The sequence below is a fragment of the Perissodus microlepis genome, chromosome 8 (assembly GCF_051167445.1).
Source record: "Perissodus microlepis isolate ML-2025 ecotype Zambia chromosome 8, ASM5116744v1, whole genome shotgun sequence".
Classification (NCBI taxonomy): Eukaryota; Metazoa; Chordata; class Actinopteri; order Cichliformes; family Cichlidae; genus Perissodus; species Perissodus microlepis.
This window is the reverse complement of record NC_140468.1, coordinates 24881645-24894330: the sequence shown is the minus strand read 5'-3', so window position 1 is coordinate 24894330 and position 12686 is coordinate 24881645. Positions and strand designations below refer to the sequence as shown.

Here is a 12686-nt window from a genome sequence, read left to right as displayed (position 1 = left end):
GCCTCCCCCAGCAGGATAATTCCTCCACCACACCACAAAAAACACTCCAGGAATGGAGAGTCCAGGGTGTTGACGTGGCCACCAAGCTACCTAAATTCAACATAGGATGACCCGATGGACCCGATTACAACACACAGGAACCAAAGAAGGCCAAATTCCTTGTGCCAGACACTACAGGACACCCTTAGACGTGACCCACATATATGCACAAAGGTGACCCACACAATTTTAGGCAGCAAGTTTTAATGTTATGGCTGATTCTTGTATAGTAAGCTTATTAAACCACAGACAGTGCCTCCAAACTATTTTAATCTTTAAGACTTAAAAAAAAAAAACAGCATCAACTACATGTCTATTGGTCATTTCAATTTCAAAAGACATAAAGAAGAAAATATGTCACCCCCAAAATGTTTTGAGTAGTCAAACATGTCTAAAAATATGAGAAGAATAAGACTGACTTATATATAAAAAAAAAGGTGAGACAAAGAGTGTGTTTGGGTTGGACACTAGGATGCATTTCTTACCTGCTAAACTAGTCTAAGATTTTGGGAACTATGCACTATGGAACTGGTTTGTCAGGAACAAATGGACGTCATTTTATTTAATCCATCTACAGCCTCCTGAAACCTGAGTGCTTGTTTGGCATGCATTTTTTTATTTCTTCTAGCTGTTGTTGGGACTGATAGTCTAAAATTAAATGTCACCGAAGAGCTGTTTGTCAAACTTTCCCAAAGTCCTTCTTTAGATTAATTTTTTTTATATTTGCACACAATAACACTTTTATTATATTAAACAAAATTACCAGGATCTATATAATTATCCCCTTGAAAAAGTCATCTTCTCATTAAGACATGGCACAAAACTGCTGTGCAAAGATGTGCTTTAAGTTTGCACTGCTCAAAGCTTATAAAGTGAAGTTAAACCTGAGGGTTATCTTCCAGTGTACATGTACTATAAAAATGTCAGCAAGTGTTTGAGCTGTCACTCGAGAAAGCATCCCGCCAAAAACAAAAGAAATCCGTTTAGACTTGAGAAATAGAATTGTTGATGCTCACAAAGCTGGAGATAGACATACAAAGTTATCAGAGCGTTTCCAAGTGTCAAGAACTGGAGTGAGAAGCATCGTCAAGAAATTCAAAGACGAGTACAGAACAAGCCCGGCAGAGATAGAAAGCAAAGCATTTCAAAGACTTCAAGCCAGACTGAACTATGCTAAGGACAAACCTGTGGAAAGACTACGCATACTGGAAACACTGGGTATGGATCGTTGCTTTGTCTTTCAACACGACAACGACCCAAAACGTTTGCTGCTCCTGGTGAGGAATTACCTCCAGAAGACCAAAGTGAAGGTTACTGACATGACTTTAATCCTACTGAAAATCTGTGAGCTGAACTGAAGATGAAAGTCCCTGCCAGAAGAAATTTGAGAGATTTCCCAGCACGCCTTTCAAAGTAAAATAACGTAAGCGTCGAAAATGATACTAGGATGTTTGGAACAGCTGTGTTAAATATTCCTTGCTCTGCTTGACAGCACTTGGGGAATACTCTTTTTAACATGAATATTTTATAGGGAGGCTAATAATGCTGTCGTCATCTGAATTTTAAAGCATAACACAAAAAATCGCAATTTTAATACAGGGTAAAACACTTTATTAAGCATAGTGAAGTATAAGGTGCAGAAAAGTCAAAATTTAATATCTCCATATGCAGACGCAGGGTCTCAGCAGGGCGGGTAAATGACTAAACCTGAAACGAAGCTGAGGATAAACTCAGAATTCTCCTCTCCTGGCCTCGTGTCATTATAATTAGCTTTCCAATCTTTGTTGTAACTGAATTTTCTTTTCATTGTGATGCTTTCCATGATTTTTGCATTCTTTACAACCACTGGATAAAAAGCAGACTGTCGAGCAATGTTGACTTTTGAACATCAGATCCGATCAAAATGTGGGACATTGCCTTAATATGTGGGAAAAGCGAGCAAGGTATTAAAAGTTCTGAAATCCCGCTCTCTTGGGAACTAAAAGATCAAGCAATCACACTCAACTAAATGTTAAAACCCATCTCAGCTAGCTAAAACAGGAACATGATATCAGTCGTTGCCTTTGTCTGTGCAATCAAGTCACTAACCAGAGCAACACTTGCTTTCCTTTATTATAGTGACACCAACCCAAACATTCCTCAAAATGAAAGACAAGCTGGGTGACATTTTTATTTGCGTGACGTTTCATTCTGCTGTGACACATGACACACACACACAGGAAAAAAAAACAACAAAAAAAAACAAAACAACCCCAACACACTCCACAGCCATGACAATAACAGATCATAAACCAATCCAAAGTTTACTGCCAGTTTTAACCTCGTTACCCTTTGATAGGGCAGCACCACCATAGCCACTCACACACGCTAAATATTAAAGACAAGTCGGCATATAAGAGGTAATAAATAAGTCCATATCCCACAGATCATGTTCAACTGTAGTTTATTTTATTAAAAAGACCAGGGTGCAAATATGAAATTAAAAAAAATAAAGACAAGCATATAATTTTTAAGCATTTAATACAAACTTAACAATATAAACTATTTCAGTCCCTCTTGACATGTAAGACACTGACTCAAAATACTTTGTTATACCTTAATGTTTTTGTTTTTTTATCAAGTATTGCACAATGTAGGTACAAAATTAATATTCATACGATTACATTTTGTCCATAGTATAGCAAAATCTTTTAACCTCTTAACAGAAAATACAATTCATCTTCCAGAAAAAAGCAAATATTCCTACACTTTACTTCCACCACTAAGGAATACTCTGTACACAATCTTCAGAATATTTGATGTATAGTTTTTGTTTTTTTTAAAGATGGATTTCTTTAACAATTATCTTTTAAAAAAGAAAAATAAGGAAAAGCTGCTGCAGCCATCACAGATCACTGGAGTAGTAAAAAGATATAAATGCAACACCATGTCATAGAAACAATATATACTCTGATATCTTACAAACTCTGTACTAAATTAAATTATACAATTAGAAAAAGACCAAGTAACCCCACTTAGAAGTGCCAATTCATAAAAATCAGCCTTGTCTTACTACCTGTAAAATACTGTAAGAGGCCAGAACTTGAAGCTTGTATTTTTTTTTTTATATTTTTTTTTTTTTACTTTATTTTAAAGTTATTTTCCTCAACATAGTAAAAAACTTTGTGCTTGGTTGGCAAAAAGAAATCAAGAAAAACAATGATGCATGTTGAATTGAAGTAACCAAGCTTGGATGTGTTTGTACAACAAGCTTTTAGTAGAAACTAACTCAAGGGGGCGTGGTCAAAACACCCTTGGGCACATGCGCTTTATTGACTAGACACTACATCCTTAAAGTCCAGTTTCTAAGTGTGCGTTTTGTTTTTCCTTCTTTTTGAGCCACCGTCATTCATAAATAGCATCTTCTGATGATGAGCTTAGTTAGCCATGACTGGCTGGAATTGCTGGTTAGAATACTGCATGTTGCTCAGACTGAAGTTGAGGCCATCCATAAGAGACTTGTCGTTGAGGCTTCCGTAGGCTGCAAACATGTCAAAGGCATTGTTGTACTGCAGTGGGCCAAGCCCCAGGGAGCCCTCCCCAGGGAACACTGCTCCAGGGCTGGACTGTCCCTGGAGACTGGGGAACACAAACTCCTTGGCGTTGGGAGAGAGAGCAGAGGCTTTCTGCTGCTGCTGACTCAGGCCGAGCCCGTACAGCGAGTGCATGGAGGTGGAGATGGCTTTCTGCTTCAATAGGGTGTTGACATTCAGACCAAGGTTGTTGGTAGGGGAGGTGCGGGCCACCTTGCTGCTACTGCCGCTGTTGCCGTTACTGCGTCCGCTGCTCTTCATCTTAGTGGAGCCAAATTTGGTGGCGGCGAAGGTGGCAGTGGTGAAGGTTAAGGGCTGGGTGGAGCGTGGCATAAAAGATGGGCTTACCGCAGCAGACTGCCCAAAAGGAGGGGAGGGGGAGCTGGACTCTGAAGAAGCCCCGACAGGGTCGCTGATTGGCATGAAGACCTGGGCCTCAGGATTAAAGCTGTTCTTGATCTCCTTGTCCAACTCTGAGCCATTTTCATTGTTATCATCCACATACAGCACCTTAACCGGTCCCTTTTCCCCGATCTGGTAGGAAACCTCAAACGGGTCAATCCACACGCTAAGGTCCTGAGGAAGATTATTCCGGACGTCTTCGATATCCAGCCCGCTCTCTTTGGCTGCCTGCTCCACCACGGGGTCCACCTTCTCCCCTACATGGATGCACCTGAACCCTGACCCTTTGTATGGCTTATCCGGATACCAGTGGCCTTCATATTTTTTCTTCAGCTGCCTCTCAAGCTCTTCGCCAAAGATATTCACTCGTCGTCGAGGGAGTTTGTTGTATAAATAGGAAATAATAAAGTTGAGGGCTACTTGAATTTCAAGCTGCATAGCTGCTTTCAGTGGCAAGAGGGCTTCTTTTACTGTCACAGGTTTGCTTTTTCCTCCCACAAAGCGTTGCAAAAAACCTCCAAGGCAGCAGTGATGAGTGTAATGAAAAAGCTCAGCACTCGTTGCCGAAACAAATATACGTCCTGCAGCAGAGTCGAAGTCAGGACCCTGAAATGGAAAGAAAAGGGGATGCGTTATAGATGTGCAGCTGTTCACAGCATAACACAAGCAAAGCAAAACAGTCATCAGTTTGGGCCCATTTAAAAACAAAACAAAAAACAACATTTTAATCACTATCCACTTCCTCCCCCTCTCTCTGCACAGCAGTGCTGGCATCGCAGCTGTACAACAGCTATAAATACATACAGGCCACTGACTCAGATGGTGTCAGCAGTGCATGCTCCCCAGCGGTCTAGTGTGACAGATAAGTGCACCCATGGTTGACCTCTGCAAAGGGCGGTGGATGTAATGGCAGGTGTCAATAGTGAGACGGATTTTCGATTGTTTCGTATTCGCACTGGACATGTTTAGACAAACTCCAGCCTTCTTTAGTTGGATAAGCGTCATTTTAAATAACCCAGCCGGGCTATTCCAGCACTTTCACCCCCGCTGAGCTACAGTAGGTAGAGGAGCACGTACACACTCGCGAGGAGAATTGCTGTTACATAATCATCATTCAAAGTCTAACCACGGCCATAAAACCCTCTGTTACAGCAGAGCAGGAGCGTACGTGACCCTGTCAGCGCTGTATATACAAACTGTCCGCTTTCTCACCCCGTCGCTCTGTCGCTGTCGTCCACCTAGCATTAGCTGGCCAACTTAATGATGGGTGTGAACTGAAATGTGGCAAGCTAGCTATCAAGAAGGCAGATAGTGTTAATGTTTAGCTCGCCCAGCTGCTTATCAGCATTACCTCGCGGTGACATCGCGTGTGCCAACCGCAAGATATGCGCACAATGAAAGTCGATCGTAAGAGGCAGTCAATGTCACTGTTAACGGCAACATAAGACGAAAATTGGCGTTTTAGCCGGACTCTGGTCGACACCAAGCTGTGTAGCATTTTAATTAGCTAGGAAGCTACAGCTCGAATACTCGACAAAAATACTTTCGTTTAATAACATCACTGACTGCGACACTTAGAAAACTAACAAGAGATATAGGAGGAGTGATGCACGGCTGTATCAGAGTCCGAGAAATTGACGTTACGTTAATATTTACCTTACATGGAATCAGCAGGTCCTTCTTGCACGAACCAGAGTCCGCTCCAGGAAACGCTAGAATCTACACAGCTTCTAGTGTCACTTTCTAAAGAAGATAGAAAATATTGTAGCGCTCCAGGCGATTTTGTTTCTTCCGTGGGGTTACAGTTGAATTCCGATTTGCAGGCTTCCAAGCTTACTCCCCACAGCCTGGGAGTTTTTACAACTCTGCCCTTTAAAACTTGGGCTTGTTTGTTTTTATAGTAGTCCTCCGCCACGGACATGGAATGGGGTGGTGATGCGGCTCACAGGGGTCAACACCCAGTAACGCGCTTCTATTGGCCGAGCGCTTCGTCGTCATGAACAACCACACCAACTAAAGCTGTGACTGGATGATTTTGTGTTCAGTCAAACACAGGGTTCTATTTACGGTAGTGGTTTGCCTTTCATCTGTTATGGACTACTTTATCGGAGAAAGGGTATTAACTAAAAACCATTTGAAACCCGTGCGGAGAAATATGATTTTTTTTAAAACAAAAACTATTAAAAATATAATACCTGCATGGCTGAAAGGTAAAGAACTGACACTGACTGTCTGTTTTATGTGACATATGCTCTTGAGGGTTCTACGTCTCAGTGATTGTGCTCAGTTGTGCATAAAACATACTGCTGGTTATATTTATTATGATTAGAATTTCGAATAGTCAGTATAGTTATTGCTGAGAGCGAGGAACAAGGCTGAAATGAGACCACACTTGGCACCACTTCTGCCACTACAGGGTTAAAGGAAGCTAGGATAACCACTGTGGCGGAGGGACACACCTGTCACTGGCTTTGTTCCCTGCTCCTCACCAATGACATTTTGATGTTCCTTGAGTGTAAACCTTGCTGAACAGCATTCTCTTACTATTAAACAACACAATTCAAACAAAACAGATTTTGTAATTGTAAAATAAAAATAATAAAATAATAATGCTATATCATTTTTCAATCTGTGTCCCTGCCATTGAATTCTCTTCATTATAATGCATGTGGAGTGTGAAATTCATTAGTTACACATTGAATCCTGGCTGCTCTCCTGCCTACGTGCAGGCTACTTGTTTTTAGCAGCTGTGCAGTGCGGGGCTTACACTCTCTGCTGTCAGACCCAAGGTGTTTGACGCCACACTCTGCTCTTACCTAACATGGGCTCCCGCACTCCCATGTTTGCACAATAAATACAATGCCACATGAATTATACAGCTGTGAGGGAGGTAGAGGGGCAGGAGAGTAAGAGAGGAGGAGGGAGAGAGGACAGACTGTTCTTTAGAAAGGGGGGAAATGACTGAGAAACAAAAGTATCTCTTCCTGACTCAAATATCCCACTCAGTGCTGTATGCCATGTCTGTTAAATCTGAAAGCTGATTTATAGCTGCCAGCTGCTTACAGGCTCTCTAGAAGGAACAGCAGGGAAGTCAATATAATTTCAGAGGCGTATACGATTGATCTGAATCAATCATAATTCATTTAGATAGTCTGTTGTTTGAGTATGTACCATGCCAAATCATATAGCAGTAATAAAAAATAGACACATTCCTGTTCTCGTTCCCTGTTCAGATATATATAAAATTCATTTCTAATAAAGTGTGTGTTTGTATTGCTTATTACTTAATTTCGTGACTTGTTTCTAAAAATAATCTCTTAAAAATCACGTATAAGTTAACCCATGTGTCCACTCAGAGGTTAATTGTGGCTTATCAACAGGACGGTTGATGTTTAGCCCAGCATCACATCCCAGCACCGTAAACAGCGCTAGAAAATGCAGTCAGATCATAGCCAGAGGGCTGCAGGGTGCTGCGGGCACAATGGAGAGTTCTTCCAGCCTCCAGATTGAGACTCAGCAGGGGTGAGAGATGAGCCCCCACCCACCAACGAGGAGCATGTGTGATGGATGACCCGACCAGAAACTAAACACACCGTGGGGGCCTTGGAGACACATCAAGGCCACCAGAGCAGGGCAGGCTTTGGATTTTTTTTTTTTTTTAGCCTCCCCTTTTCAAAGCACAGAAAATGTGCGACTATGACCAAATGTTCAGGCATGTTTCAATTTGCACTCAACTGCATCACTCTTCAGCAAGAAATACGTGTCTCCAGCGCCGTACCAAAAGAATGAGCGGGCCTGCCTATCCTCCCACTGTGTATACTCGATACACAAGTGTTAGTTTTGGCGGTGGACAGGTGGAAAAATAGCCCCACACCGTGCTTAACAATGACTTATTTGTTATTCTCCACTAGAGTATGGATCTGGAGCGCAGGGAAAGTTTCCTCCTCTTGTTGCAAGTCTGCCTGGCTGGAACCCGGAGGTAAACACAGTTAATGAAGTAAGATGTTTTAGCGTGATTCGTGCAGATTTTTTTTTTTTAAGTGAAGTTGGTCCACATCAAAGTTTTTCAGCACTTCTCTTCACAAAGCCGTGAAATCCTTTCTTCCTCTCTGGCTTTGCGGCTGCACACGAGATAAATTCCCAGATGCACTCAATGGATTTTAATTTGTTATGCGTAACCTTATGTGATTGATATCTGAGATAGAATGAAATCCAACACTGGGCAGAAGAATATCTGCCAGTATTTGCTTCCTTAGTGCAACAATATGAATAAAAAAATGCTCCAAAGACCACGTTTTATGGGAAGAAAGTGGCTTTTGGCACATGAAATTAATAGAACTGGCACAAAAGCAATGCTCATGTGAACCTGGGGTATAATGAAATGTTTCACAGGCTGCATTCATTTCTTTTGGTTATTGGACTAACACTGAGATGGCTTGGATAGATGTATTAGATCCTGTTCTTACCAGCAGACTTCAAAGCTCAAACACTCTTCTGAACAACGATTTACTCTTTCATGCCTCACACGAGGGCTTCCTTTCTATCTTGTTTTCTGAATTTTTACCTGTAGGGAGGAAAAAAACTGACTTTTTTATAACCCCTTTCAGTCTCAAGTTATAGTAACTCTTTGAGCTGTATTTCTTTTTCAGCTGGTTGTGTTTTTAGCAGAAAATAAAAAGGTATCTTTTGAAATGAATAGGCTGCGCTAACAACTACCGACTTTTACATTTCCATTACTTCTTCATTAAAGGCTGTGCCTCAGATTAATATCTTTTTAATTCAGCCTTTTTTTGCCCTTTTGGTAACAGCAGCATAAATATTGGAACAGCAACCAAAGCATGTTTTTTATTAAAGCAGCCATAATCAATATTTTTATGTTAACAAGGGATTAGTGTGTGTGTGTGTGTGTGTCTGTGTGTGTGTGTGTGTGTGTGTGTGTACCCTTAAGTCTTACTCTCACTGTCCCTCTTTAGTGTGATTTCTGGCAGAAAGGTATCTGAATTGAAAAAACTTTGTTAGACCGTACCTTGTGATACCCATTCCATAGCAAATACTTAACAGAGCAAGCTGGTGACTAGCTACTGAACATTTAGCAACACAGAAGTTATATCTCACTGGAGCTCATTGCAACCAACAGCTAAAGTATTTGAATACTGGATTTAGTGCCAAATAAGAGAACCTATAAGGTGCAAGCACAGCATATGTACACTTTGTTCCTGCAATGCTACTGTTTGCATTAAAGCGCCATGGAGTTGGAATTAGTGCCATCATGCAGTCAAATTGTATCCATATGATGAACTAAACTATCCTCTCATTGATTTTCTTAACCTGCCATAGAATCAGGCCAGATAAACCCTGGTCCATCACAGCAAACCAAACTAATGACTGGTAAATGGTGAATGGATCAGTATGTATACTGGTATGTATTTCCACTTACATATTCAACTCAGAACTCTAAGTGCTTTTTACTGCAAGTCTCGTTCACCCAGTAACAGACACATTCATATAAGTGCCCTTTTCTATACCTGAGCATACACACTTACACTTCAGGTTTCAGTATCTTACCCAAGGATACTTTGACATGCAGACTGGAGTAGTCGGGAATCGATTTACATCCCTCGGAGCTATTTGTTCTTCATTAAATGCTGTGCCTCAGATTAATTCATTTACATGTCGTTTTAATTTAGCATGGCACTTTCAACATGAAAGTTGCAGTTCATCCACTGGCCACTTGAGGCTGGCTTCAAAAATGAGTCAATCCACGCCCACAATAAAAAGATTATATCTTAAATAGAATTATCTGACAAATTTTTATGTCCTCGTGTACACTTGAACCTTTCAAGAAATCTGCATTTCAGTTCAATTCTTCCACTGTGTTAGTGTGGAGCTTGCTAACCAAACTTGCAAATATTAAGTGATAACTTAAGAGCACTCCACCCTTGTCAGTTTTGGCTCTACAAAACAAATATGGCAGCAGGCAAACGGCCAGCATTCGGGCTTCACAATGTGGAGGGCATCGGGTGATGTCAAAGTGTCCATCCTTTATATACAGTCTTGGCATTAAACCCATTTTTACAAAGCTTGTTTACCTATGTTAGAGCGCAGTTCCACCTTATCTAATGATTCACTCAGCTGTTAGAGATGGCTCTACTTTCAAACATTAGCTCACTGGTTGATTTCTAGGAGATGACTGTTACAACCTTTTTAATGTGCTCAGCATTATGGCTCATTTAAGTGTGGAAAGATAAGCAATACCAGTGTGGAATTGTGGACCTATTTAGGTGTCTGTAAATATGATTTTGTTGCATATTTAGATGCTAAATAGATGCGATCCTCCGTGGAACTGAAGTTATACTGCCACGTTACTGAAATGCAGTCTTACCCACAGAAGAGGAGGTGATGCTCAATTAGTATTCATTGCAGCTCTGTAGTGATGGCAATCTAAGATTACGCTGCACACTGGAATTTATAGCTTCATGCACACACACACAAGCATCTGCTTTATTCTTCTTCCTAAATTCAAAGGAATGACAGTCTTTAAGCACTCCACTGCGATGAAGAAAGCAGGCAGAGCTGATTTTTACACGTGTGTTTACGCAGGTTAAGCATCTAAAAGTTTAGAAAATGAGTCCTTGCGGCAGTACGTGACAGCCTTCTTGAGGCTGGAGTGCGTGGGGATCGGGTATTACGTGCCGCTTCCTCTTGAGTTGCTTACAAATGTAAGCGGGGGGAGGCCAGAGAGTTCTTTTTCACACCAGTGCCAGGAATGTCATCAATATATGCACTGGTAATATTTGTCCCTCCTCCCTCCCCAGATGTACTCTCATGCCTACATGCATGGATAAACACAGACATTTCTGAGTCTGAGCCTCTAAGCTTACCGTGCATCTGCAAAGTGGGAGGATGGGAGGTTAAGGGGGGGTTAAGGCCATGTTTACGTGGAATAATGAGCATATTCATGCCACATAGCACCCAGCGGTTTCACATTTGAGCCGGGTTGCAGTGTTTTGACCCCTGGAAAGATTCATATCAAGCCATCTGGAGGACAAGGAAGGTTACACAATAGGGGATCAGCTGCACTCCTCCTATTTAAATACCATTCTGCTCTGCTATTTGGTTTCATGTCGGGGGATTATGTTTAGCATGCCGGGTGCTGTGTCATGAATCAGGCAGCAGAACAGAACAGAGTTGCATTAAGCTTAATAACACGGGCATGGCGCGGAGACAAGATCACTTTTTGCTGCCGGCCTGGCGCACGCGGCACGCTACATGGCAAAGCTGTGCCCTTGCAGTCAGATCGACTTTTTGAGAAATTCAATTACGCTCTGAAATGAACAGCCAAGGCTTGTGGATAGAATGGGTTTTAGACTGAGAGCCATCCATTGCAACAGGAATGTGCCACATACCCATGAATACTGAATGGAGTGTGCTACTGTAGGCAGGCTGTCCCTGTCATTTTGATTTGTATTTTAGCCCTCCTCCACCTCAACTCACCCGCCACTGCTCTTCTTCCATTTGGACTATAACCTTCTCCCCCACACCTGCTGCGCACTCCTTAAAACAGATTTCTGTCTTTTCCCCCTCATCTACGTGGGTGAGATCCTTCCCTGGGCAGGCACTGCTACGGATGATGTCAGGTTATGTGAACACCGTGCATCATCATCGTCATCGGAGGATATGAACAAAAACATTTGCATCTACGAGCCTCGAAGATATCCTCAAAACACAGGCTGTTAACGCCGGCAAATATGCACAGCTCCTCTATTGAGAAGCCTTCAATTCTGTTTGCCAGAAATGATGTCAGTGTAGTCATGGCAACTATTCTTACACATTACCCCATGCTCTTCCACAGTTAGAGTAGCACTCAAGTGCTATTTTTCTGACAAATGTCAGATCTCATCTCTTAAATGGCAATGGGGATTTTTTTTTTCACCACTTTGAAAAGCAGAGGAGGAAGGATGGGCCACGGAGACAAATGTGATTGCTTCGTTCTGCCTTCATAAGCAGCTGATGCGGATGAGATGGAATAATGAGCCTGAAGTCATGATCTTTCATGTGCAGAGAGGCCAAAGAGTGCTTCTGTCTATATAAGTGTTGTAAATGTCCATAACAGGATAATTATCATTTAAGAAGATAATTTTGCTAACGATAAACACGCACGCCATTGGAGTGTGGGTTTTTTTTAACCTTCTCGGCAGCACAAGCAGCAGTCTGTGCTCTCTGACTTGGAGAGCTGACACAGTGCTGTTGGGGTAACAAGAGAAGGTGGAGCCATATTTCGCTGATGGATGTCCTTTCATAGAAATGGAGAAAGGTGATAGGCTGGGCGAAAAAGAGCGTGAGAACACAAAAAAGAGCCGCGGTGCAGAAAAAGGAGTGTTTCAGAGGCCCGATCTGTACTGAACGCAACTGCATCAGCAGCTCAATGTTGTAATCTCCAGGGAAAGGGGGAGGAGAGTAATTGTGACATTGCTCTTTGGCTCGAAATTGCTACTCTGTGCGATTCAGCCCAGTAGTCAGAAAGCGCAGGGGTGAATAGTCAAAGCGGTCAATTCAATTCGTTTAGATGATTAATGTAAAAGCAACACCTCTCTGTATTACACCTTAATGATAAAGACCCAGTCCTTTAGCAGCATTTGGTCTAATTAGACTAAATGTTCATAACTTTATTCC

The 12686-nt window shown here is 41.8% G+C and overlaps 1 protein-coding gene across 2 annotated transcripts; it reads right to left on the bottom strand.

The window, feature by feature from the left end:
* Positions 1-2465: 2465 nt before the first annotated feature.
* Positions 2466-5899, bottom strand: tob1b (transducer of ERBB2, 1b). 2 transcript variants are annotated; one of them, XM_084938363.1, is made up of 2 exons: positions 5670-5899; positions 2466-4619 (listed from the first exon to the last, which is right to left on the bottom strand). In XM_084938363.1, the coding sequence occupies exon 2, from the start codon at positions 4449-4451 to the stop codon at positions 3456-3458; it is 996 nt and encodes a 331-aa protein (XP_084794489.1). In that variant the 5' UTR covers positions 4452-4619; positions 5670-5899; the 3' UTR covers positions 2466-3455. The 2 variants fall into 2 exon arrangements, with proteins under 2 accessions (XP_084794489.1, XP_084794490.1); XM_084938364.1 differs by having other exon boundaries at positions 5675-5899.
* Between the last annotated feature and the right edge of the window lie 6787 nt (positions 5900-12686).